Here is a 24,198-nt window from a genome sequence, read left to right on the forward strand (position 1 = left end):
TAGAGTAATGACTGCACATCCCTCTCCGTCTGCAGTAATCTAGCAGACTTCTTGGGACATGACAGGAAGTCTCGAGTCCTGCTGCCTGGGGGTCACATGACCCACTGCAAAGTTTAAAAGAGTAAGTATTGTATGGGTGACCCTATTAGGGTCTAATACTTACCTCTTTATAGATTGCTATTAGTGGCTAACCCCTAAAAGTTTTTGTAAAATGAATCCTATCTTAAGAGCTCAGGCACTGTTTAGCTGCTAAATGTATTGGCTACATGAATAGTTTAGTATTAATGTGACAGCAAGATACCTAATAATATATTAATGAGAAATTTTCAGTTCAGACAAAAACCCGTAACAAAGTCAATTTATTAGAACCCTGTTCACATGCTGCAGAAAATATATACACTTTAGGGCATGCTAAACATTTCAGATTAGTCAACAATTCACTGAATTTGTAGTACTTTGGATGCTACTCTATCGCAACATGTTAAAGTGCTGGAACATATTTAACTGAAAGCGGATTCTTGCTGCAACAAACATTAGATGCAATGCTCAGTGCTGACTGTGGCATTCAAGCGAAAGCAAAAGAATCAACATCAGCCTTCCAAAATCCAATGCCATGATTAGAAGATGGTTGCTGAGGCAATAACATGCAGCCATGGGCTTACTGAACTACATTTATTAATCTAACATTAGGTTGTGGTGAAGGTTTAGAACCACCCTACACAGAAATGTATTATGTATCCCACTTGGTAAAAAAAATACATAACTTAACCCCTTAAGGACGCTGAGTTTTTTCGCTCATTTTTCGCTCTCCACCTTCAAAAATCCATAACTTTTTCATTTTTACGTGTACAGAGCTGTGTGAGGGTTTATTTTGTGCGTAACAAATTTTACTTTCCCGTAATGTTATTTATTATAACATGCCGTGTACTGCGAAGCTGGAAAAAAATTCCAAATGTGGAATTTTTTTTTAAAAAAAACTGCACGTGTGTCGCGTTCTTGTGGGCTCAGTTTTTACGACTTTGACTGTGCGCTTCAAATAACACCTTTACTTTATTCTTTGGTTCGGTACGATAGCGGTGATACCAAATTTATACAGGTTTTATTGCGTTTTAATACATTTAACAAAAATTAAACGAATGCTAATAACTTTTTCATACTTTGGTGCACAGAGATGTGTGAGGTGTCATTTTTTGCAAAATGAGCTGACATTTTCATTGCTACCATTTTGAGGTCTGTGCAACATTTTGATCACTTTTTATTCCATTTTTTATGTGATGTACAAAGGTGTAAAAGTCACATTTCGGACATTTGGGTGCCATTTCCCGTCTCGGAGGTCAATGCCGGCCGTAACCATTTTTATATTTTGATAGATCGGGCATTTTGGGATAGGGCCTAACTTTAGTTAGTGGGAAAACCCCTTTAAGCCTGGGTCCGTCATTGGCACACACTATGATGTCAGTAAGCAGTTGACTTTATGGTATATGCAACGGCAGCGCATGGGGACCCGGAGATGAAGCAGGGGTTCAGAAGACAGAAGGGGACCTGTGGGGGTGTTGGAAAGGTGAGAACAGTGGGGTTTTTTTAATAGACTGTCTCTTCACTAAGGGGGGCAGGCACAGGCTCTATACTAAAGGGGAAGGCACTGGCTATATACTAAAAGGGAAGGGGGTTGATGGCTGTATCCTAGGGGGCAGGAAGCTGGCTATATACTAGGGGGCTGCTGGCTATAAACTAGGGGGCAGGAGGCTGCTGGCTATATACAAGGAGGCAGGCTCTGGCTATATACTAGGGGGCAGGTGGTTTCTGGCTATATACGAGGGGGTTGCTGGCTATATACTAGGGGGCAGGTAGCTGCTGGCTATATACTAGGGGGCAGGTGGCTTCTGGCTATATTCTATGGGGCTGCTGGCTATATACTGGAGGGCAGAGAGCTGGCTATATACTAGGGGACAGGGGGATGCTGGCTATATACTAGAGCCAGGTGGCTGGCTATATACTAGGGAACATGGGCTGCTGGCTATATACTTGGCAGCTGCTGGCTATATACAGGGGGGCATGTGCTGGCTGGATATATACTGGGTATAGACTGTGACAAATGCATTTCCCAACCTAGGCTTATACTCGAGTCAATAGGTTTTCCCAGTTTTTTTGTGTTAAAATTAGGTACCTCGGCTTATGCTCGAGTATATGCGGTAACCTTCTTGCTCATCGATGCTGTTGCAGGCTCCAGCTGCAACCTATGTAGCCAACTTTCAGAAATAGCATCAAGTAGTGGGCAAGTAAAATAAACCTCTTGAGAGATGTAGAAGTCATAAGGAGAAATGAAAACATGATTTTAATTACTAATAATTCAGTGCTTGCTCACATTCCAATTTACTTCCAAATGTTCTGTCAGCCTCTTTTAGTATACTGGCAAAATAGCTACATATTAGTGTAGTACACTGTGACAGTCTATCTAACAGATATGGAAAGCAGCCTACTGACCTGCTCAGAATATGGCCATCTTTATATTATCATTTATTGTGGGACCAGTCAATATCTTGTCATTGAGGCCTTTGATTGTTGTGTGAACCCTTTATTAACACACAACTTAGACCCAGCTGTCACTGGAATTAGTGGTATGCGTTGCTAAATTCCGTTTTCTTAATGACAGCTTAATGACTTAGGCTACGTAGTACGGCAAGCATACATTTGGGCCGGGGACAGCGCCCCTCTCCATAGCGATATATGGCTACGCCGCTCTATTACGGGAGAAAGATAGGATATGTCCTATCTTTCTCCCGCTACAGAACGGTACGGTGCCGAACATGTGCTGCACCATACCGTTCCTGTAGGGCTTCGTGAGCCCATTACCGTGTATGGGGGACGTATATACATGCCGTATATACGTCGGCCGTATATATACGTCGGCCGTATATATACGTCCCCCAAACGTTCATGTGAATATAACCTTAAGGTGTTTAACAGTTAACAGTTAACATATTTTGTTAATGTTTTCCCTTTTAAGCACAGCCCTGCTTGTTCTAATATTACTGTATTTTAGAGATTAGGAGATTCCCAGCCCATAATGTTGTTACCTGAGCAGTTTTCTATGTACTCGGGACATGAAAAACTTCGTGTTTCAGGTTTTGCAGTTGAATTTCCCTCTGAACTCACCGATGGGAAAACCATAAAACCTGGTTAAAAAAAAGACAGCATTTTATTTGAAGGCTGCAGAATTCTTCATTTTACATAACATAAGGTTAATAATTTACTTTAATTATGCAGGATATAAGAACAATGAAACACAAAAAAAACTAATTTGTCTCAATTTCCAAATATGCTATGAGACAAAGCCCTGTAGACACGACCGATCCATACTTAACAGTAAATGTTGAAGCGTGGAGCATGTCCGAGCCATGCTGTATTCAGTGACGTGCTTACATGCCGGCACTAAACTACTTACACGGAATCCAAAACAAAATGATGTCCTCTCATGTCACATGGCTTTCTATTTTAGGGGCTCTGCTAGGTAGTGAGTTTGGCAGCTGTTTCATGCCTCAGCTTCTAAAAGTAGCTAAGTGATAACACTAGATCTTTCCCAGCACTACAGAACGATGCCAGTATTATCTACTGTATATGATGCCCCTGTCAGAATAAAATAAGTAGTGGTAATGAAAACTGTAAGGTTCTGTATGCATCTGACTTGTTACTATGAGGACTATACATCATCACTATACATATACACTATACATTCCTATTGACCGCATTCATCTACAACAGTGCAAAGATGACATTTTAAGCAGTGACCTTTTGATCCCAACTGTATCATTGGATTGTAGCTTCCTTCCAGGGTCCCCTGAAGAGGAAGAATCAGGGGACCCAGAACAGGAGCTCCAACCATAATCCATCTCTATCCATACCTTCTCACTTCTTGTGTAGTCCTGGCAGCCAAGACTGTGTTGCTTTAAAATAGTTTTGGTCCACAGGAGGAAACCTTGAGTCATGTCTAGCAAATTTTGTGCTAGGGTGAAGGCCTGGGTGCCCACAGAAAGGGCTCTGAGTGCCATCTCTGGCACCCGTGCCATAGGTTCGCCACCACTGATCTATAACATTAATAAGACTCCCGTATATTACAGTTGCCAAAAAGCATACATACCTAGTTGTACTGTCTATACAGACATTACTGGACACTGCATGCCCCATTATATAGTGCCCGTCAGCAGCATTAAAGGATGGGCATCTACCACCAGAATGAAGGATTGTAAACCAGGCACACTTTTTAGTCTCTGTGACAATTGACAATTGCTGTCATAGGAACAAGGATTAACAATAAAGCGTCATTACAGACACCTTACAGCTGATCATTGCAGCCTGGGACTATAGTAAAGCATCCAGAGAGCTTCACCAGAGGTCACAGTGGGCAGTGAGGTCTTTAGTCGGGGACCGCCTGTATATCTAAAAAGTTGATTTCTATTGGTTAAAACAGAAACAAAGCGTAGTCACATTATATAATAGGGCGAGACTTCTTATAAAGAACAGGTAATTGTAGTGTATGTTTATCTTGGCAGAAAAGATTACCTCAAGCATAGTACATGTGATAAAGGTCAACAGAATACATATGTAAATGTAAATGGTGACATGAAAATGGTCCTGACTCCAGGGCTACAAATAATGCTACAGCATCCCCCAAGTCGTTGGTAGACAATGCTCTATATATGTCAAAACCACACCCTCTCCAAAAACACACTTTTTATATTTGACGATATTATCCTAGTAGAGATCTATCTTACTTTGAAAACAAATAAAATTGCTCCTTGACCTAAACCAAAAACTAGCATGTACCGTAAATTACAGCTGATCACAAATAAACTGTACATTTATCTCCACCACTACTTGTGCATAGGTACAGTATTAACCCCTCGTTTTGTATGTGCTGGACATGTGGCAGGGACCTATTGTATGGAATCATTCGGACTGATCAACCATGCATACTCACTTCATGGATCCCATATTGATCCATTTACAATGTTTACCAAAACCCCTGACAACTTTGCACTTTCAGGGCCAGGGCAAGGAATAGTCAATCGCCTAGGCGCCATGTCTGCTCTGTATTTCATATACAGTGAGACCACCTGCTATCAATGTGTAGGATTTTGGAACAGAAACACCCAACATGAATGTCACTTCACTTTTTTTTTTTTTTTTTTTTTTTTTTTTACAAATCATCAATGTGAATTTCTTAATTGAGAATTAATGAATCACAGTTTGCTGCTAAGATTCCATTACTTGGCCCTATTTAATTTCAGGATAGAATTGTTCCACCCTGGTTTACAGCTTGAAGGTGCATGGATGGGGTGAGGGCACATTTTTTGAATAAGCCTAGGGCGGGAGAATACCTTGTCCCACCCCAGGGTCCTATGATGCTATTCTATCATCTTGGCTTGAAAATGTCCCACCAATGACAGCTATATTGACAGAATAGGATATATATGTAGGATCACTAGGGGATTTTCCCGGTATACACTAGGTGAATGAAGCACAAGTGCACATGCAAACCTGAACACACATATGCACTGGCACTTCAGTTTAATGACACTTGAAGGAGTTCTGGACCCTTCTTATACAGAGTGTCCCAGCAGTTAGACGCCTTAGCAATGTGTCATATATACAGTATTTGCTATGATAAATTAAAGGAGTTAGTTGTATTCTTCAAAACTGAACATTCAAGGTGTGTGCTTTTTTATATACATTTTTCAGCTTCTGCTTTGGTCCAGCAACAAAAATTCACAGTCACAAGTTATGGCCAGTGCTGCATTCACTGCACTTGCCACATATTGGCATGGTAATCCAACCTCTTCTTAAATGTAACATCTGGCTCACATTCGTGTCAGAGCCTTCCATTACGACCACATATCTTTTTCAGAGTCCACATTTGCAGTTCTTCATATTGATACAAAAAGATACATCGGATGTGTGCCTCATACATCTAGTCCAACATGTCCTCAAATGTTCATAATTCTACAGCAATTACAGCATGACAGTATAGACTTCACAGCTGAGACTTTTCAGCAGAGACAGATGTATCATAATCATATCAGATTATCTCACCCATGCAGTCATAGTATCCAGACTTTAGAAGCAATAACACCCAGAGCACGAAATGTACATACGTACAGCGATCTCTACACACCCTTGTATTTTCCACTGACATATTTGATAAAATGCCCATAAGATTTGTAGTCTCACCCTCCATCATGAGGCAACTGGATATTATGTCCTCTGCTGCACAGAAAATAAAACATTTCAAAATGCTTGCATACTGATTCTTTCACATGCCTATAAGCTACTGATAAGAAAACATGGAAACAGTTAATTATTAGTCCTAGAAAGAGGATGAGCTCTGAACCCTGAACCTCTGCTAAGTAAATCACAAAAGGAGACTTGTTTCAGGCCACCAACTGCACCAGTCACTCAGAGTTGCGCCTCCATATAATCACCACAACTAAAAACACTGTAAAGCACATTTTTGTCAGAAGTAGATTCCATTGGGGACCTGTCTTATACCAGCTCGTCAAGTGAGATAACTAAGAGTCATAACTTTTTATTGGATATGCATTAAAAACCAACATCTAAATAATATCAAATAGCAGTAAAATCATCCAGGGCATCCAGCCCAGATGGTCACAGTATCACTGGGATCAAACAATGTACACACCAAATCCTCAGATAGAAAGTCTCTTGATCTCTTACAGACACATAGATGTAGTAGAAAATATTTGCATCTTACCATACATGGTGGTGTCTGTACAGCGGTACCTGGTGGGTTCCTGGGTCAGGAGTTTAAGTCCTCTCCTGGGGAGGAATGGATGCGAGGAGAAATCAAAGGTGCCCCTACACTCTCCCTATCGTCCCAGAGTTGACTCCCGCCCTTACAAGGGCAGTACCATTAAGACTTGCCCTATGAAAAATCAACAATACGCCCGCATCCCCCCCCCCCCCCTACCATTTCTTCACACATGGGAAGCATCAGAGGGTCTACATTGGTGAAATATGGACATTAAAAATTAGATACAGTGGCCCCTGTTATAGGGTCACTAAGGGGTATCAAATGTGCAGAGTGGATAATATAGTGATAAGTACTCTGCAGCGGGGCCCAAATGAAGTGGCCACACTCACATCATGAGTGTGGCCACTTCACCTGGGCCCCGCTGCAGAGTACTTATCACTATAGGACTTATTGCTTTAAGTAGTGGTTTGCACTTTGCTGCAGGGTCTATAGACTGTTGGTAACGTGATAGCCAGGTCTGAAAGAGTTAGCCCAAGCTGCTTGGTCTGATCATAAATTAAAATGTTAAATGTTTGGGGGTTTTTTGAGTTACAGTTTGGACACTCGTATATCACTGTCATATACTGATGTAGTGAGCTCCAACAGAGCAGCCATAGCATCAGTCCATAAATGTCATAACCATGCTGTTTTCATATTGTCACATTTGGTCATTGAAATAGACCAGGGGGATGATATAGTAGAAGTGTCTGATAGCAGTACTGTTCTAGTTCCTCATGGCAACCAATCAGAGCTCAGCTTTCATTTATTAAAAAGACTCACAGCATAACGTGTAGCATAGTGGTAATGCAGTGGCTATCCGCTTGTCAGTATGTTTCCCTGCACAATACCCGGTCTAGGAAATATGCCAGATATATGATCTGCATTATATGGATCTGAAATGGACTGCAATATTACAGTGGTGTTTCTGTGGTGGTTACTAAATCATAGGTGATACAAGCAGTAAAATATAAAATAGGGCGTTAATAATTCGGGTACTGAGGCATACAGTATGTTTATCCAGGTTCCTTACCGAATCTTCCATTGTGTTTACAGAGCAGAAAGCAATCAGTGTCATAAATATGGAAAATTCTTTTATGTGGTCTGGAATACAACAAAGAACACAGTAGCTCTTGCTACATGAAGCCAAATGTACACAAGTATCTCACCATGGAGTCATAACATCATTCTAGCAGCTCACTTTGTTTCTGCTAATGGAACTCCTGTTCTGTCAGCTCATTCTTATCAATGCTTATGCAACGCCGGTATAATTTATATTGCTAAATTAGAAGATTTGTCTCATTGGGATTTTGGCTTAAAAATATTGATGGGAAATACAAACCAGAATAGCACCATGTGGTAGATGATGACATATTGGGGCTTCGTCAGGTTTCCTGACGTTTTCCGTGTTGCGCCGCATTTAACAGGGGTTTTTGGCGCATCGGCGCCGGCTTTCACGTGACACAAATCAGGGGGCGGGCCGTCGGACAATCTGACGGATTCGAACAACGCGGGGAATTTAACATTGCAAATTGTGGCGCAAGATATGCACTCACATACACCGGGAAGAAGAAGGTGAACTCCGGCGGACCGGCGGATCGGGGATCGCGAAAAGGACAGGGTAAGTAAATGTGCCCCACTGTTCCTTGAATTCCCTCTTCTATGTGAAATCTCTCCTGTTATCTATAATAAAAAGTCTCCTTAAAGGCCATGTGAAACTGAGCTGAAAACTATCATCATTTTCCAGAGAGTCTCACAGGCTGGAGGCTGGAACAGAGTGGAATTTGGACACCTATAGCTGGGGTTCTATAGCAGCTACAACAATAGTTTTCTCTTTCAGACTGCATCAGAATTGTAGCCCTTGAGCTACACAACTGGAGGTACAGGAAGTTAAAGAAAATTGGGGGAATTCAAAAATGTGGTAGCTTGCATTCCTACCTATGACTTTATCTGCCCGTATATATAGTTCTGTACATCATGGTACCACAAGTCTGATGTGGTCCTGGCTGTTGTAGAACCCAAGATATGGCCGTCTACATTGATACTCCTACACCAGTTTCTGAGCCTGACTCAGGTAAACATACAGTATGAAATTTCACATAAAAGAGGGAATTCTAGAAAAGACAGTCCATACTCTACCTGAGGAGGCTAGTAGTTTATTGATGTAAAAGTAGGGCCAGGTTCCCTTTAAGTCTCATTCACAGTAGCATTTTAAGATCTGTCCGGAGTTTTGTTCCCAGTTTTCTGTTCAAATCTTATTAAAGCAACTGTCCTAAACCTTGTCAGTCCCATACAATTAATCATAGTGACAATACCTGCATGTCCATGGCCCCTTTAGAAGGAAGGACCTTGATTTTGGCAATCTGTAGTTTGGCCTAATAGAAGATAAGTGGGATGTCAAAACCCCTTTAACATAAGGTTAAACTTACTTGTATGAAAAAAACTAAAGAAAAATGTATCTTTTTCCTAACATTTGGCCTTCTAAATTGGGCATAGAAAATGTGATCACACACACTGAATGCTATGCTCTGCCTCTCTCGTAGAAACCATCTGCACCTATAAAACCTCTTCTAAAGATCTCCATACAGAATAATTAAAAAAAGACTAAAATCATTTAGGAAAATATTAAAAAGTGATTAGATTATGTGCTGAGAGTGAGGCAATTTGTTATGAGAAGCAATTTGTGAGGTGACAGCAGCAAGTTTATGGTGATGTAGTTGTCGCATACTGTATGTGGACCTCCAATTTGAGATTTAGTTTCAATAAATATATCACTTTACCTTAATTTACCAGCTCCCTCTGAACATACCCAAAAATAAAAGTCTGGCAAATAAGCACTGTAAAATGGCATTATGTTACACTGCACCAAACGATGCCAGTATATACACCCTTTAAGTCTTCAGATTAGTTACTCTGGTTTTCACACTCACTAAATTAGACTTTTTTTTGAAGATCTGGCAGCGTTTCAAGACTGTAAGCCAACACCCAATGTCTGAATCAAATATTTAGCATAATAGCCCTGGACTTGCCTATGGTAGAACAATGTTACTGACTTTATGGGGCACATTTACTAAGGGTCCGCGGACCGCATTTTCGTCGTGTTTCCTTACTTTTTCCGTTTTGCGCCGCATTTAACTGGGGTTTTTGGCGCACCAAACGGATTTTGGCGCAATCGCGCCGACTTTCATGCAACACAAATCGGGGGCATGGCCGCCAGACAACCCGACTGTTTCGGACTAAGCGCGGGATTTAACATTTAAAATTGTGTTGCAAGCCATGCACTTACATGCACCGAGAAGAAGATGGTGAACTCCGGCAAACCTGAGCGGGGAAGCGACACATGCAGGAAATTGGACACATGATCTTAATAAATCGCGGCAGCTCCAAATCTTTGTCGGACAATGCTCCTCGGGGATTGGGACGGGACGGGTAAGTAAATGTGCCCCTATATATCTTTATTAGGGTTACCGTTTTCTCATTTTTGTCAGAGGGTCAACCCAATAATGTTGGAAAAATTTCCTTCATACACCCTTAGTGTCAGGATAATAATTCCTTTATTTATATAGCTCACCTAGATTATGCAGCGCTACACAGAGCTTGCCAAATCGGTAGATGTTCCCATGGCAGTTGGCCTTTCCTATCAATTTTAATGGGGGGGGGGGATTTGATTTTACCTGTTAGGATCGTCCCTAACTGGGCAGCATTTTTTCCACTGTGAAAGTTGGTAAATCATGCCAATGACCCCAATCTCCCTAACCTAGTCACACTCCTTTTCTGAAAAATAGTGAAAGTGAAGAAAAAAATTGATTTATGCAAAGCTTCTTTAACAAATGTAGGAGAAAAAAAAATGTTTACTGTGATTCTGGGACACTATGGTTTTTCTTAATAATTCTTTGTTTATATAGCGCACACAGATTATGCAGCGCTACACACAGCTTGCCAAATCGGCCCCTGTCCCCATGGGACTCACAATCTAATCAAGCTACCAGTATGTTTTGGAGTGTGGGTGGAAACGAGAGGACCCAGAGGAAACCCATGCAAACACGGAGAGAACATACAAACTCTTTGCAGATGTTGACCCTGGGACTTGAACCCTGGGTTTGCCTAAAAAAGAGCGCTCAGTTTGAGATAAGCCAAGTCCCCACCAGTGAACAGCAGGACACCAGACTGTGAGACCAGTGCTATAAATGACATCTTCTAGATAGGGATATTGTACAAATTTTACACAGGGACCCAGTCTGCTTAATGCCTCAAGGACTAATAGATTGTACAGCCCTGTTGACTTTATCACCTACATGTCAATATATATATATAAGCTTATGTAACCATAGACTCCACATGTGACTGTAAAAAACATACATATTAATGGTATTCTAATGAAAACTGTAACCTGCTTTAAGACAACATTCCCACGCTCCAGAAATCTAGGTTTGGATGTAATAAGGAGTAGCAGGGTAGGTAAACAAACACACTTTATAGGAAGAATGCTAGTCTAAAATTACACAGGCAAACTAAATCTGGGACTGAAAAGTAGACTGTTGCTGTAACCACAGGAGAGGCAGGTGCATTCCTCAGCATACCTGGGCCCTACCCTAGCTCTCACACTGCCTAATAATAGACCTTGTCATTCTCCAGTGACCAAAGACATGAAAAAGAACTTATTTAGGAAGTGTCTGCTTTGACTGAAGGGACTTAACAGATCCTACCCATAGTATTTTCTTTCAACTTAAAATAATGAAAATTTCACATTATTATCCATATATCTTTTCTTTATCTTTGTATATATCTTTTACTATACTATACTATATATTTTTAAGTAATCCAATATTTTTAACCACAAAAAATATTTTTTACATTTATTTTTGGGAACTTAATGTTTTTTGGCAAACAGGGCTGTGGAGTACGTAAGCTAAACCTTTGACTTAGACCTTAATTCTGCAATCATCAACTCAGACTCCAGCTCCACCAAAATGCAGTCCTATTTTCCTGGTCCCTCTAGCAGTGCTTGATATAAATTGATTCATTCCTTCCCACTGCCTTATTCCTCTAATCTATAGCAGAGGAGCTTCACCACTGAGCATGTACATAAATTGCAGCACACTGTTACTTCAACTAAAAGGGGGATCAGGGGTGCAATAGCTGTGCCGACAGGTCACATGCCTGTAAAGTCATGAGTTGCTGTCTGTAACCTACTAACAGTCCAATGAGCACTTCCATAACTTATGTAACATAAATAATGGAAGTGTTCATTGGTGCAGGAGGCTGGGTAGTGGTGAGTTCTCACTTCTCCTAGGTCCTCTGATGCTGCTTCGCTCTGTGTCCTAACTCTGGTTGCATGCATCGAGCAGAGCGGAGCGCCTACAGGTACTTTTGTGGTTGGTACTTTTCAACTTTAATGTACTGTGTGGTGCAGGGAGGAAAAGAAGACCCAGGAAAGGAGATGATTCCATTACTCCAATATTTTTAGTTTTATGCTGTAGGAGTTTCCAAAATATCTTATATGGTGTTTCCAGTATCATTGATTGCTACAAGGGTCTTTAGTATCAGATTTTGTTCTGGGGGTTTCCAGTATTGTTAGTCTAGTCTGTGGGTCTCCAGTATTATGTGCTCTAGGGGTCTTCAGTATCAGTAGTTTTATGCTCAGTATTTTAAGCTTGCTATGTGGTCTTCAGTACTATTATTATCTGCTCTGGGGTTTGCACTATTATTGACTGCTCTAAATGCAGTATTTGGTTTCTGGGGGAGCTATGTATTGCTTTACTGTGAAATTTATAATTTTTGGGTTGGCATTTTGTGATGTACTGTGGTTGTTGGTGCATCTAGGATACTGGTTAAAGTTAAGCAGTGTGACAATGTGGGCATTTAAACAATAAATGTTGCTCACTCCTGGCCTAATTGCTTAGATCAGAAACAGAACACACATTTAAAGCAAATTTTGAAGTTTTTATAATTAATATAATAATAATATTATATGTTTGTGTTAATTTTATAACGTCCCCGACTTCATTACTCTGACCCCAAAGCCATGCTGGTATATGGGCAGATGCCTATAGCAGACCAAAGGATTTTTAAGGCTTGGTTACCAGAAACCTATGGGCACACTCTAATCTCACTGTTTGGGTGCCAATGAACAAATCAATGGAGACCCATAGTTATGTAATGCCCTTTAGATGCCGCAGTAATGCTAACCAAGACACCTAAAGGGTCAAACAGCGGACATCAGCAGTTTTGCTGTTGTGGGCTGTTATAGATGGAATTATAAACTTAACCTCGCTGTCAGCACAATCATCAATTGCACAAATTCAGTTTCTGTGCTCATGTGCATCATGAAGTACCAATATTTTCTGGAGCTTTTATTTAACACATTCAATGAAAAAAAGAGTCATGATGCCATAATTGCTAACTCTAACTTAAGATTTACTAAAGAAGTCTATTTTCCAGGGTTTTTGAATCAGAGTCATGTAGTCAGCGACTATTTTGGTGGAGTCGGAGTGATGATAAAATGGACCAACTCAACAAATATATAATTAAATGATACAGTACAGTGTGATCAATACATGTGCTGAATATTTTTGATAAAAACATTATATAATGTCTTTTAAATATCTGTTGTATTCCTGATCTGAGGATTTAGGCTTTATTGGTCTGAAGGCCACATTATCATACTGCTGAAACTTTAAAGGAAACCTACCACTTGAAGTAGCAGGTTTCCGATGGCAATACCGGGCTGGTGCCGGAGCTTATTTTAGTTAGTGTTTTAAACCGCGGTATCGCGGTTTAAAACACTTTTTAAACTTTATAGCCGGCGCAGGCAGGTACGCGCTCGGCGCTTACCATGCGCGCGGCTCTCATTCACTTCCTATGTAGCCGTGTGCACGGTAAGCGCCGAGCGCGTACCTGCCTGCGCCGGCTATAAAGTTTAAAAAGTGTTTTAAACCGCGATACCGCGGTTTAAAACACTAACTAAAATAAGCTCCGGCACCAGCTCACCCTGAGCTGGTGCCCGGTATTGCCATCGGAAACCTGCCACTTCAAGTGGTAGGTTTCCTTTAAAGGTCACAGCACCCTTGAGGCACCAACAACCACAGTACAGCAATAAATACCAACCCATATACTGAAAATACTGAATTCAGAGCGGACCATACTAGTGGAGACCCCAGTGCACACAACTATAATATGGAGAGACCAGCAGAGCAGTCAACAACGAATAATGCAGCCCCCAGAGCAGACAAATAAAAATAAATACACTGTTTTACTGGTTCCTCTTTTTTCTCCTAGAACAACTCAACAGCTTCTTCACTCATCCATGTGTTGCTCAGTGTCCCATGCAAAACTGCTTCAGGAGCAGGAGAGCACCCTGGCATGGTATAGTATAGCTGACAAGTACTTACCACTCCTGGGGCCGCTCTTCGCTGTCTTGGCGGCAGAGTATACAACCACCGTTAGGAGTCGGGACACAGAACAAAGCGGCATATGAGGACCCCAGAGTAGTGAGGATGTCCTAAGTCCACTCATCGCTACCTAGCCTCCTGCAGCAATGAATGCTTCCATCATTTATTACAGCACTCATTGGACTCTGCCTGTCAGTATGGTGCAACTCCAACGAAGCGTGGCAGGCCACATGTGGTCTGTCAGCTATGGTTTTGCGCACCCCTGATTGAGGTTTTTAGTTGAGATACATGTATATGTACGGTACTTTATGTACATACTCAGTAGTGAATCTCTTTCATTAAAGATCAGAGGAAAAGGACAGTGGTAAGGAATATGTGTACTTATCTTAAAACTGCTAGGGTGACTTAAAATACAGGGCTTGGAGTCATAGTTAGGGAAACTAAGGGGTTGGAGTAAGAAGTTTGACTTACCGACTGCAGTGCTTTGCTAATTTCTATACAGTGTAAACTAGAACTAAAATTTTACACCATCAATAAGTTGGCTTACTTTGTCAATATGTATATATGTATGTATATATATATATATATATGTATATATATATATATATATATATACACAATATTGAGCCATGTCACCTTTTCAACAAACCAAATGAATTTACTGCAAAACCAGGCAACTTTATTGGGAAAAATGAAAACGTGCTAAAACACATAATATATAATGAACACACATTTTTAAACATCTTGGAGGAAATTACATATTTTGCTACTGTATTTGACATAATCATTTACCCCTCTTAAATAAATGGTTAGTGTTTAGGAATTTAGGAAATTATTTGTATGCAACATATACCAGTATACTTTTTATCATGGCATTACAGAGGACCACTCATCATTTTAATCCCTAGAAGATGGTCATTTTGTCCAACCAAGATTGGTGGATATTGGTGATATACTCACTCATCCAAACAGCAGATATCAGGGAAGATAAGAGCAAAGCTTGCTGGATTTTAAAATGTCCAATCAAGTTGTTCTCAGTACTAGTAAAAGTGCAGAGAAAAGCCCTTAAATGGTGTACAAATCGGTCAATGTCCCTTTAGCTAAGTTGTAACCGGGTTCTGCTAAGTCATATAGTAACTACAGTAAGCTCTACACTATGCCCTATATCCTACTCATTAACAAACTGATGAACCATAGCAGGATTCAGGAACAGGCTTCAGTTGTGGCTTCATTTTAATGCTCCACTGCATCTAAGAGCACACAATACAAAACCACAAGATGAGAACTTTCAGGAGAGGAAACTTCAAACGTATTTCAAACAACTGTACAATACTATCAAAGCCATGAGATAACTGACTATAATACTGAGCATTACGTCTCCATAAAAAGAATAACACTAAACATACAATAGTAAAGTAATTCAGCAATCCTTACAACAAAATAATGATATTAGTTACAGGCAATCTATTGAAATATGGTAAACTGGGCAAAGGAAATGCAGGGCACTAGAGCACTAGAAGAATGAAGAGTACGGGTGCTAAGCTGTAGTACCCCATCATGATCACCGCAGACGGACCTAAGAATAAGTCATAAATAACCCAAAAAAAAAGTAGCAAAGCCTTTTCTCGCCATTTTGAAATCGTGCCTTAAACATACAAGCACTGCTAGTGCAAGGGCCAACTTCACTTTAATAAATCTGAAAAGCATCGGAACTTCGAAATACAGACATAGAACTATCGCAAAGAGCCGCCTAATGATAAATAACCCCCATTAAATCTGTCTCTTAGAGCACCCTCTTAGTTTACGCGCCGGGAGCCGTGACATCACTGAGCTCTCGGAACTTATTGCGCATGTGCAGACACCAACTCTGACACAGCCGGCTGGCGATAAGGGCCGAGAGCTTGGTGACGTCTCGGCTCCTGAAGGAGGGCGGGTAGAAAGACTGAATAATTAACGTTATTCGGCTACATGGAAATATCGCGCATGCGCAAGATCTTCTATCTTGCACAGCCGCTGCGGTTTTTTAATAAGTTTTTTTAGTTTCCAGAATTATTAAATTACTGATTAGGGCAGAGGCAGGCAGGAGGAATCTACCATCAGATCCACTTCTGATATTACCACTACCAAAGAATAAAGGAGTTACTCCGTTCTTTATATAAAAATGTATGAATACATGATACTTTATTAAAGATATTAAAAGACATAAACAGGTACAATTGATGCAATAAGAGAACCCAACATCTATAGTCCAACCTGGCTAAATCCCATATGCAGTATACCGGGTATATTCACCATACGGAGCAAGTATTTCTGATATTAGATTCCTCATGGTGGGTTTCCTTTAAATAACAGGGCTCTGCTATATAATTACTATTGTAATGAGATGGAGGGGAGCCACTCTTCCTGGTAAGAACACACTCTTAGGCCTCATGTGCATGACCGAATGAGGGCCCATGATACAAGCGCATAATTTACATCTGTATCACAGCCCCCACAGACGTCTATGGCACCCACTGACCATGCAGTGAGCACACAGTATCTCCCCACATCATGACTGAGCAGGCGTTTTACAGTATCAGCCGCCTGACTTCCTATGGAGAGGAGATGGGTGAAGAGCGCTCACCACTAGAAAATGATTACTGACTGAAGCAGTAAAACCTTTCTTCACTATTCATGGTTTTGGCATGGTTTTGGTGTAATACAACACAACATATAACAAAGCCATGTTGTTCTTAGGAAAAGCACATTCTCTTTTTCCATCTACCTCTATGTATAGCAGCATGGGCAAAAATCCAAAATAAGACACATGGGTGCAATACTAGAACCACAATCTTGTTGGATAAAATGTTATTCAGGTAACACTCCAGAATAATCAGGTGAATCTATCTTCACATCTATCTAGCTGTCTTCTAGTTACAGTAACTGTTATCTCTCATATCTATTTTTCTACTGACTTTAAATGAATTGGATAGGCTGACACTTAAATACTGTATATAAGTCACCCAAAAGATATGTGTCACTACTGGAGGAGCAGCACACAGTTCTATCTATTTATTAATATATTTACATCTATTATATATCTGATATCTATCTATTACTCTTTGGTATTATCAATACATCTATCAATCCAGTGTAATCTAGTTTATATCTGTGAAGCTCTGTTCTCATCTACTGTATGGTATAATTTCCCTAAAGTTGCACCCTGGAATAATAATACTAAGTGTGCATCATAAGGAAAAGATTGATGATATATGACATGGAGAGATAGATATGAGATGAGAGATAAATAGAAGTTTGTGATATATATAGAGAGATATGAGATAAATAAAAGATAAATAAGAGATCGATATGTAGATATTAGATAAATATCTGATTGATTGACAGAAAAAAAAGATTTGATTTATATATAAGATATATAACTTACTAAATATATATCCTTCAAATATATATCCTCACTAAATATATAGATAGATACAAGATATATAGGTGGATAGATAGACATGAGATATACATTTGGATATATAGAAAGAAGATAAATAGATAGATAGATAGATAGATAGATAGATAGATAGATAGATAGGACAGACATGAGATAGAAATGTGGATAGATAGAAGGTAAATATGTGGATAGATAGATGTATAGATTTGTGGATGGATGGATGGATGGATAGACAGATAGACGTTAGATAGAAGGTAAATATATGGATAGATGAGATACATATGTGGATAGATATTAGACAGATAGATAGGTAGATAGATAGATGATAGATAGATAGATAGATAGATAGATAGATAGATAGATAGATAGATAGATAGATATGAGATAGACATGTGGATAGATACAAGGTAAATATATGGATAGATGAGATACATATGTGGATAGATACAAGGTAAATATATGGATAGATAGATAGATAAATAGATACACATGAGATAGATATGTGGATAGATAGATAGATAGATAGATATAGATAGAAAGTTGTGCCAGCTGTGGCTCCATAGGTGACATGCATAGCAGTGTCAGCTCTCTCCAGTATATATAGAGCCAGCTGTATAGTGTAGGTACATATACCCCTCCAGTCCTCTAGCTGTGGGGTGCACTTACCGAGTACAAGAGGCAGTAGCAGCAGCAGGGAGGTGTCCATCAATGTGTCCCGCCTGGCACATGAGGGGTGAGCGCCCGGCAGCGGCTCTGCTCGTGTCATACAGCCTGGTGACAGATAGGAGCAGATATGGAGGTGACCTGCTGAGCTCCGTCTACCCCGGCGACATGCCCCTCCCTTGTCTCACTTCCAATAGCCCTGCCCAGCATTGCCCAAATCACAGCCCCGGCCGCCCTCAGAGCTGTGCTCTGTGACCGGGGGCCCACTACCTGTTCATACTGTGCTCAGCCCGCGCAGCACATGGTACTCTAATGCCCCTCAGGTACCTGCAGGTGTACAACAAGTCCCAGCAAGTCAACAGGTGCAATGCGGTTATACCTTAACCCTTTCAGGAGCACCTTTTATTATCCTGTCAGGGTCGCTGTATGAAAGGCTGCATATTGGAATGCAGGATAGATTAAAATAGGAACAACATGAAATGTTACCTTTATTCTACCTGAGGCTTTACAACCATACCAAACTAGTCTAGTTTTATGTATTTTCTACAGCTTTTGGACGGTTAGTTATTTCATGCTACATTACAATAGTCATAACTTTTGTATTGTTTGGTCAATATACGCATAAAGCGGTTTATTTTTAGCTCTGGAAATTTATTGATTTCCAAGCTTCTAGGAAACTTAGAAATATATCAGTTTTTCATAGTTTTTTTTTTAGCTTCGGTTATGTACATAAACCAGCGGTAGACACTGACAATTGAGGGACCCTGTGCGGGGAGTCAGGGACAGCATATGAGCCCCTTTATTATTCTTTATCCATATCTTAGGGAGCGGAGGGGAAGGGTGAGACATTGGGGCTCATTTACTAAGGGTCCGCGGTGTGCATTACGTCGGGCTTCTCGTCGATTTCCAAATTGTGCCGCATTTAACAGGATTTTGGTGCACGCGATCAGATTCTGGCGCATCGGCTTTTTTTCATGCGACACAAATCGACGGCGGGCTGACAGACGATCTGACGGACATTGGAAATTGTGTCACAAGACACAGACTTACAAGCGCTGTCGGACCTCGACAGGGAAACGACGGATGCAGGAAATCGGGCGTCATCTTCGTCAGACCGTCCAGATCTGGGATCGCGACAGGACCGGGTAAGTAAATTTGCCCCATTGTAGCAGTGTGAGACAGCCTGTAAATCTGTAGCATGAAGGGGCTCTGGAAACACCCCCAGGAGCCCTTCAGACTCATAGGAATTTTTTGAAAAGTTAATTTAGAAGGAAGGAGGCCATGGATAATAAATATAAGATCACCACATTCACAGTGCCTGGATCTATGACTCAGAGGGGGATATTTACCATACGAGCGCCAGCGTATGATCGCCCCGCCGCTTCAAATTCGCAGCCCGATACATGAAGAGGCAGCAGTGGCAAAGTCGCCGGCAGCAGCGAGTGCGCAGGCGCGGACAATAACGCCCCACGCCGGCCCACTCCCGTCCGGCCGCGCCCCCCGCTCGGCCGGCCGCGCCCCCCCCCTTCACGCCCCTTCACGCCCCACTGGCGTGAAGGTGGCGGATTGGGGAAAATAATCGCAAAAGCTAGCAATAAGCTAGCATTTGCGATTATTTCAGGGCCTCTGCACCACTGGTGGTGCGCAGAGGTCCTGATAAATATCCCCCAGAGCCTCTGGTTTATTGTGCGTGATTTTTATGATAGATTTCCCTTAATGCCCTGAATTCAGAATGTGTTCCATTGCGAATTTCAGTTCACCCTGGACCACAAGTGGAGCTGGCCGATTACACACTGGTAATACAGTGGGGACATCCTTATTCGTAGAGACAAGGTTATGATCAATATAGGATCCGAGAGCAGTATTCTTCTTTTCCACAAAGGAGAAGTCTGCCCCTATAGGAGGATTAGAAGTGCATATGTGTCCCCTCTGGACAGTGTGGGTCATGGTTTCCCCAACTACTACTCAGGCTTTGGAGCTTTTATGATGATGATCTGGGTCTGGTGGGGCAGTTCCCCAGGTTTACTGCAGTACAGACACAGGGAATTCTTGATGTTCTCTCCTGGGCTTAACATCCATAGTCCCATAGAACTGCATCAGTTCTGGTTCAGAGATAGTAAGAGGTGGGATAGATTTTGCAGGAGATAGAGAATAGAAGAATAGTCAGAGTCTATTCTAGTTGTGTGTCTTTCCCTAAGCCTGCAGTAAATTTTAACTGCCAGGGTCATAGTCTGTTCTAAGGAACTAAGATTTGGGATGGCCAACCCAGGCGTCTTTAACTGGTCCACAATGTCACTGTTTAAACAGGCCCTTCAAAGGAGGCTCACTCAAGTTCACAGTCACGCAGTGCAATACTCTACAGTAGAGCATTTGTCTTGTTGGATGGATAAAAAAATACAGTTTATATTAGTATTGATCAGAATTCATATTTCTAAGTACCCTACGGGGTCTCTAAATAAAGGGAAAAAATGAATTAATCAAAGTGAAATTTTTTTTTTTTTTTAAAAACTTACAGAATTAATATTTTTTTCTAAAACCCCCGTAATGCATACACCCGTCAACCCCCCAGTAATGCATCTATATACGGCCGCCAAACCCCCAGTAAAACATCTACATACAGCTACCTCACCCCCCAGTAAAACATCTACATATAGCCGCTTCTCCCCCAGTAATACATTTACATACAGCCACCTCACCCCCAGTAATATATCTAAATACAGCCCCCTAAACCCCCGGAAATATATCTACACACAGTCGCCAACCCCCAGTAATACATCTATATACTACCGCATCACCCCCCAGTAATACATCTATATACAGCCACCAACCACCAGTAATACATCTATATACAGCCGCCTCATCCCCAATAAAACATTTACATACAGACACCATAACCCCTGTAATCCATCTACATACAGCCACCAACCCTCCAGCAGTTTATCTACATACAGCCACCAAGCCCCAGCATTACATCTATATACAGCCACCAACCCCTCAGTATTACATCTATATACAGCCACCTCACCCCCAGTAATACATCTATATACAGCCGACTCACCACAGTAATACACCTACACACAGCCACCTCGCGTCCCCCCAGTAATACATCTGCATACAGCCATTCGAAAAACTGGCTAGATAATGGGGCATGAAAATACAAAGGTCAGAAACAATCACATAAACTGCAACATGCTATGATTCAGTAGCATTGGTAGTCAGGTATACTCACAATCAGTCCAGGCCCAGGTGGTGTCAATCCTAAAAAGTGTGTAGCATGCAAAATAAACTTGGAAGGCTCCGTTGCATGGGCATGCCTTGACCCGTCTTCGAGTCGTGCATGCATACGTACGTGCACGCAATGGATTGCCACAGAAAATGGACTGACTTGACTGTCAGGGAGGGAGAGATATGCGCAGGCCAGCGGTACAGCATGGCACCACCGATGTATACCAGATTACGAGCTGACTGTCCTTGACTGCGAGCGCTGCACTGCAGCACTGCCACAGCGTATTGCTCCCAGAGATTGACATTGAGATTGTCATCTCACAACAAACTGTACCGGTGCATATTTATCCATGGCAGAGGGAGAACAATTTATGTAGGCACAAATCACCATCTGGTGGGGGCCCTTTTGGGAGCTAGATGGCTCCCTGGAAACCCTGCCTATAATCTAACCCTGCTTATATTCAATATGCTAATTTACTTGAGGCTAACTTCACCTGAGTGCCTCCTGGCCCCAAAGGTCATAATTTATTTACGCCCCCTGTGTAGCCATGTCTCTCCCCGGTATCTTTCCTCCAGTGATGTCAACCGGCAGTCTGTAAATCTTCTGCACACAATGAGACTTTCCTTGCGCAGCCGGCTTGATAGCAGTGCTGAACAAGCAAAGTCTCATCATGTCTTTAAGGGTTTTATACCTTCCCTGATAAATTGTTATAACATCAACATGTAATCACATATAGGACTATGCCTTCTATTAGGGCCACATTTAATGTATCAATGGTACAAAACTGTTTTTAGAAATCCCTACAGGGCCCATGTAGAGCTTGACACTTTTTGGACATTTGGGGTATGAGTGCTTGATTTACAGATTTACTTGTCTTTACATTGTTCCATTTGTCATGACTCTGCAGTTTATACTGATGGCTTGGCTGCCTTTCTGTTAAAAGCTTGAAGCCCATGAAATATTCTGCATTGTGCCTATGGTCATGCTCTTCAATTTCTTTGCATATTATATCACAGCTGCTAGCTATCCCAGATTCGGCAGGACAGTCCCTGTTTTTCAGGGCTATTCTGCCGTCGAGTGTTTAATCCCATGCCTCCTGGTCTCGACAAGAATTGCTCATCGGGGCACAGTAAGAAGAGTAAGTTGCTGGGTGCACATTGAAAAATCTGTCCCAGTCCCCAATGGGGCTCACAATCTAATCAATCAACCAGTATTTTTTGTAACGTGGGAGGAAAATGGAGGACCTGGAGGAAACCTACACAAACACAGAGAGAACATACAAAAATGCAAATGTTGATCCTGGGACTTGAACCCAGATCGCCAGTGCTACAAGGCTGTAATGTTAACCACTAAGCCACCATGCTGCCATACTCAGCTGTCCTCCTCTTTATCTTGATCACCTAAAAAAATACTTATAATTAGCAGGCCGGAGCACAGGGAGGAGATGAATTCACGTCTCTTGCATGTTAGATGCCTCCCTCTCCCACTTTATGCAGGTGGCATACATAATTAGCAGCCCGGAGTGCGTGTCAAGATTAGAGAAGAAAAGCACTGGGATCAAGATGAAGAGGAGGACAGTTGAGTATCTGTAGTTTTTCTTTACTTTTTGGAAATGGTAGATTTCCTTTAAGGTAGGTGTAGGCCCCTGGGCGCAAAACCTGCTCAGGGCCCCGTTTGTTTTTTCTGCTTAAGTGTACCTACAGCATTCTTAAGGTATGTTTGGTTCACAATGCATGAAAACAAATGGTAGATTTCCTTACGTAGACCCACAGTACTTCTCACATATTGTTTATTACAAATTTTGCAAGAAGCCAGGTAAATAACATTGGACATGTTAGTTTTTATACACTACCTGTTACCAATGATTGAAATGTGTTCCCTGTTGTTATATACAGACCCGGCGCCAGCGCCCGGCTAACCCGGGCAAGTGCCGGGGTGCTGGAGGGGCCCACTCAGGCCCTCAGATCAATTGTACCAGTGTTGCTTTAAGACACTGGTACAAATGATCACCATCCGGCTTCATTACTTTTTTGCCTCTTTGCTGCGCTAGTCAGAAGCGCATAATAGAAGCAGAATCCAAGACTCAATTTCCTCGTTCCCCTGAAGCGGTGTTCCACACTGTATGCAACGGCTCCTAAGCCAGCGCACATCATGATATCATCAGATTACATGTGCCGGCTCCAGAGCTACCGCGTACAGGGGGCACATGCCGAAGAAAGAAGGCAACTGCAGGCGCTGCTCTGGGGGAACGAGGAAAGGCGAGTTATTTTTCTTTCCCGGAGAGAGTCAGTGTAGCTGGAGGGGGAGCAGTGTGTCCACAGTGGGAGGGAGGCAGTGTGTCCAGATGGGGAGGGGGCAATGTGTCTACATGAGGGGGGAGAAAATTTGTCTACCGGGAGGGGGTCAGTGTGTCCACAGGGAGATAAGAGGGGGGGTGTCTACAGAGGGGTGCAGTGTGTCTGTAGGGGGGCCAGTGTGTCCACAGGGGGAGGGAAGCCGATGGTCCACAGGAGGATAAGGCACAGTGTGTCTACAGGGTGGTGTAATGTGTCTACATGGAGGGGGACAGTGTGTCCACAAGGGGAGGAGGGGGGGCATGGCGTCCACAGGGGGGGCAGTATGTCTACAGGAGGGGCAGTGTGTCTATAGGGTGGGGTAGTGTGTCTACAGGGAG

General features: G+C 41.9%; 1 protein-coding gene across 1 annotated transcript in view; it reads right to left on the reverse strand.

Annotated features, from left to right (window-relative positions):
- Positions 1-18,538, reverse strand: part of BTC (betacellulin) — a 37,215-nt gene extending 18,677 nt beyond the window's left edge. Inside the window, exons 1-2 of the mRNA XM_072117149.1 lie at positions 18,302-18,538; positions 3,078-3,176 (exon numbers count right to left, since the gene is read on the reverse strand). Coding sequence (XP_071973250.1) covers positions 3,078-3,176; positions 18,302-18,401 — 199 coding nt within the window. The 5' untranslated portion in view covers positions 18,402-18,538. The remainder of the gene's footprint in view (positions 1-3,077; positions 3,177-18,301) is intronic.
- Between the last annotated feature and the right edge of the window lie 5,660 nt (positions 18,539-24,198).

Source organism: Engystomops pustulosus, chromosome 1 (genome assembly GCF_040894005.1).
Source record: "Engystomops pustulosus chromosome 1, aEngPut4.maternal, whole genome shotgun sequence".
Classification (NCBI taxonomy): Eukaryota; Metazoa; Chordata; class Amphibia; order Anura; family Leptodactylidae; genus Engystomops; species Engystomops pustulosus.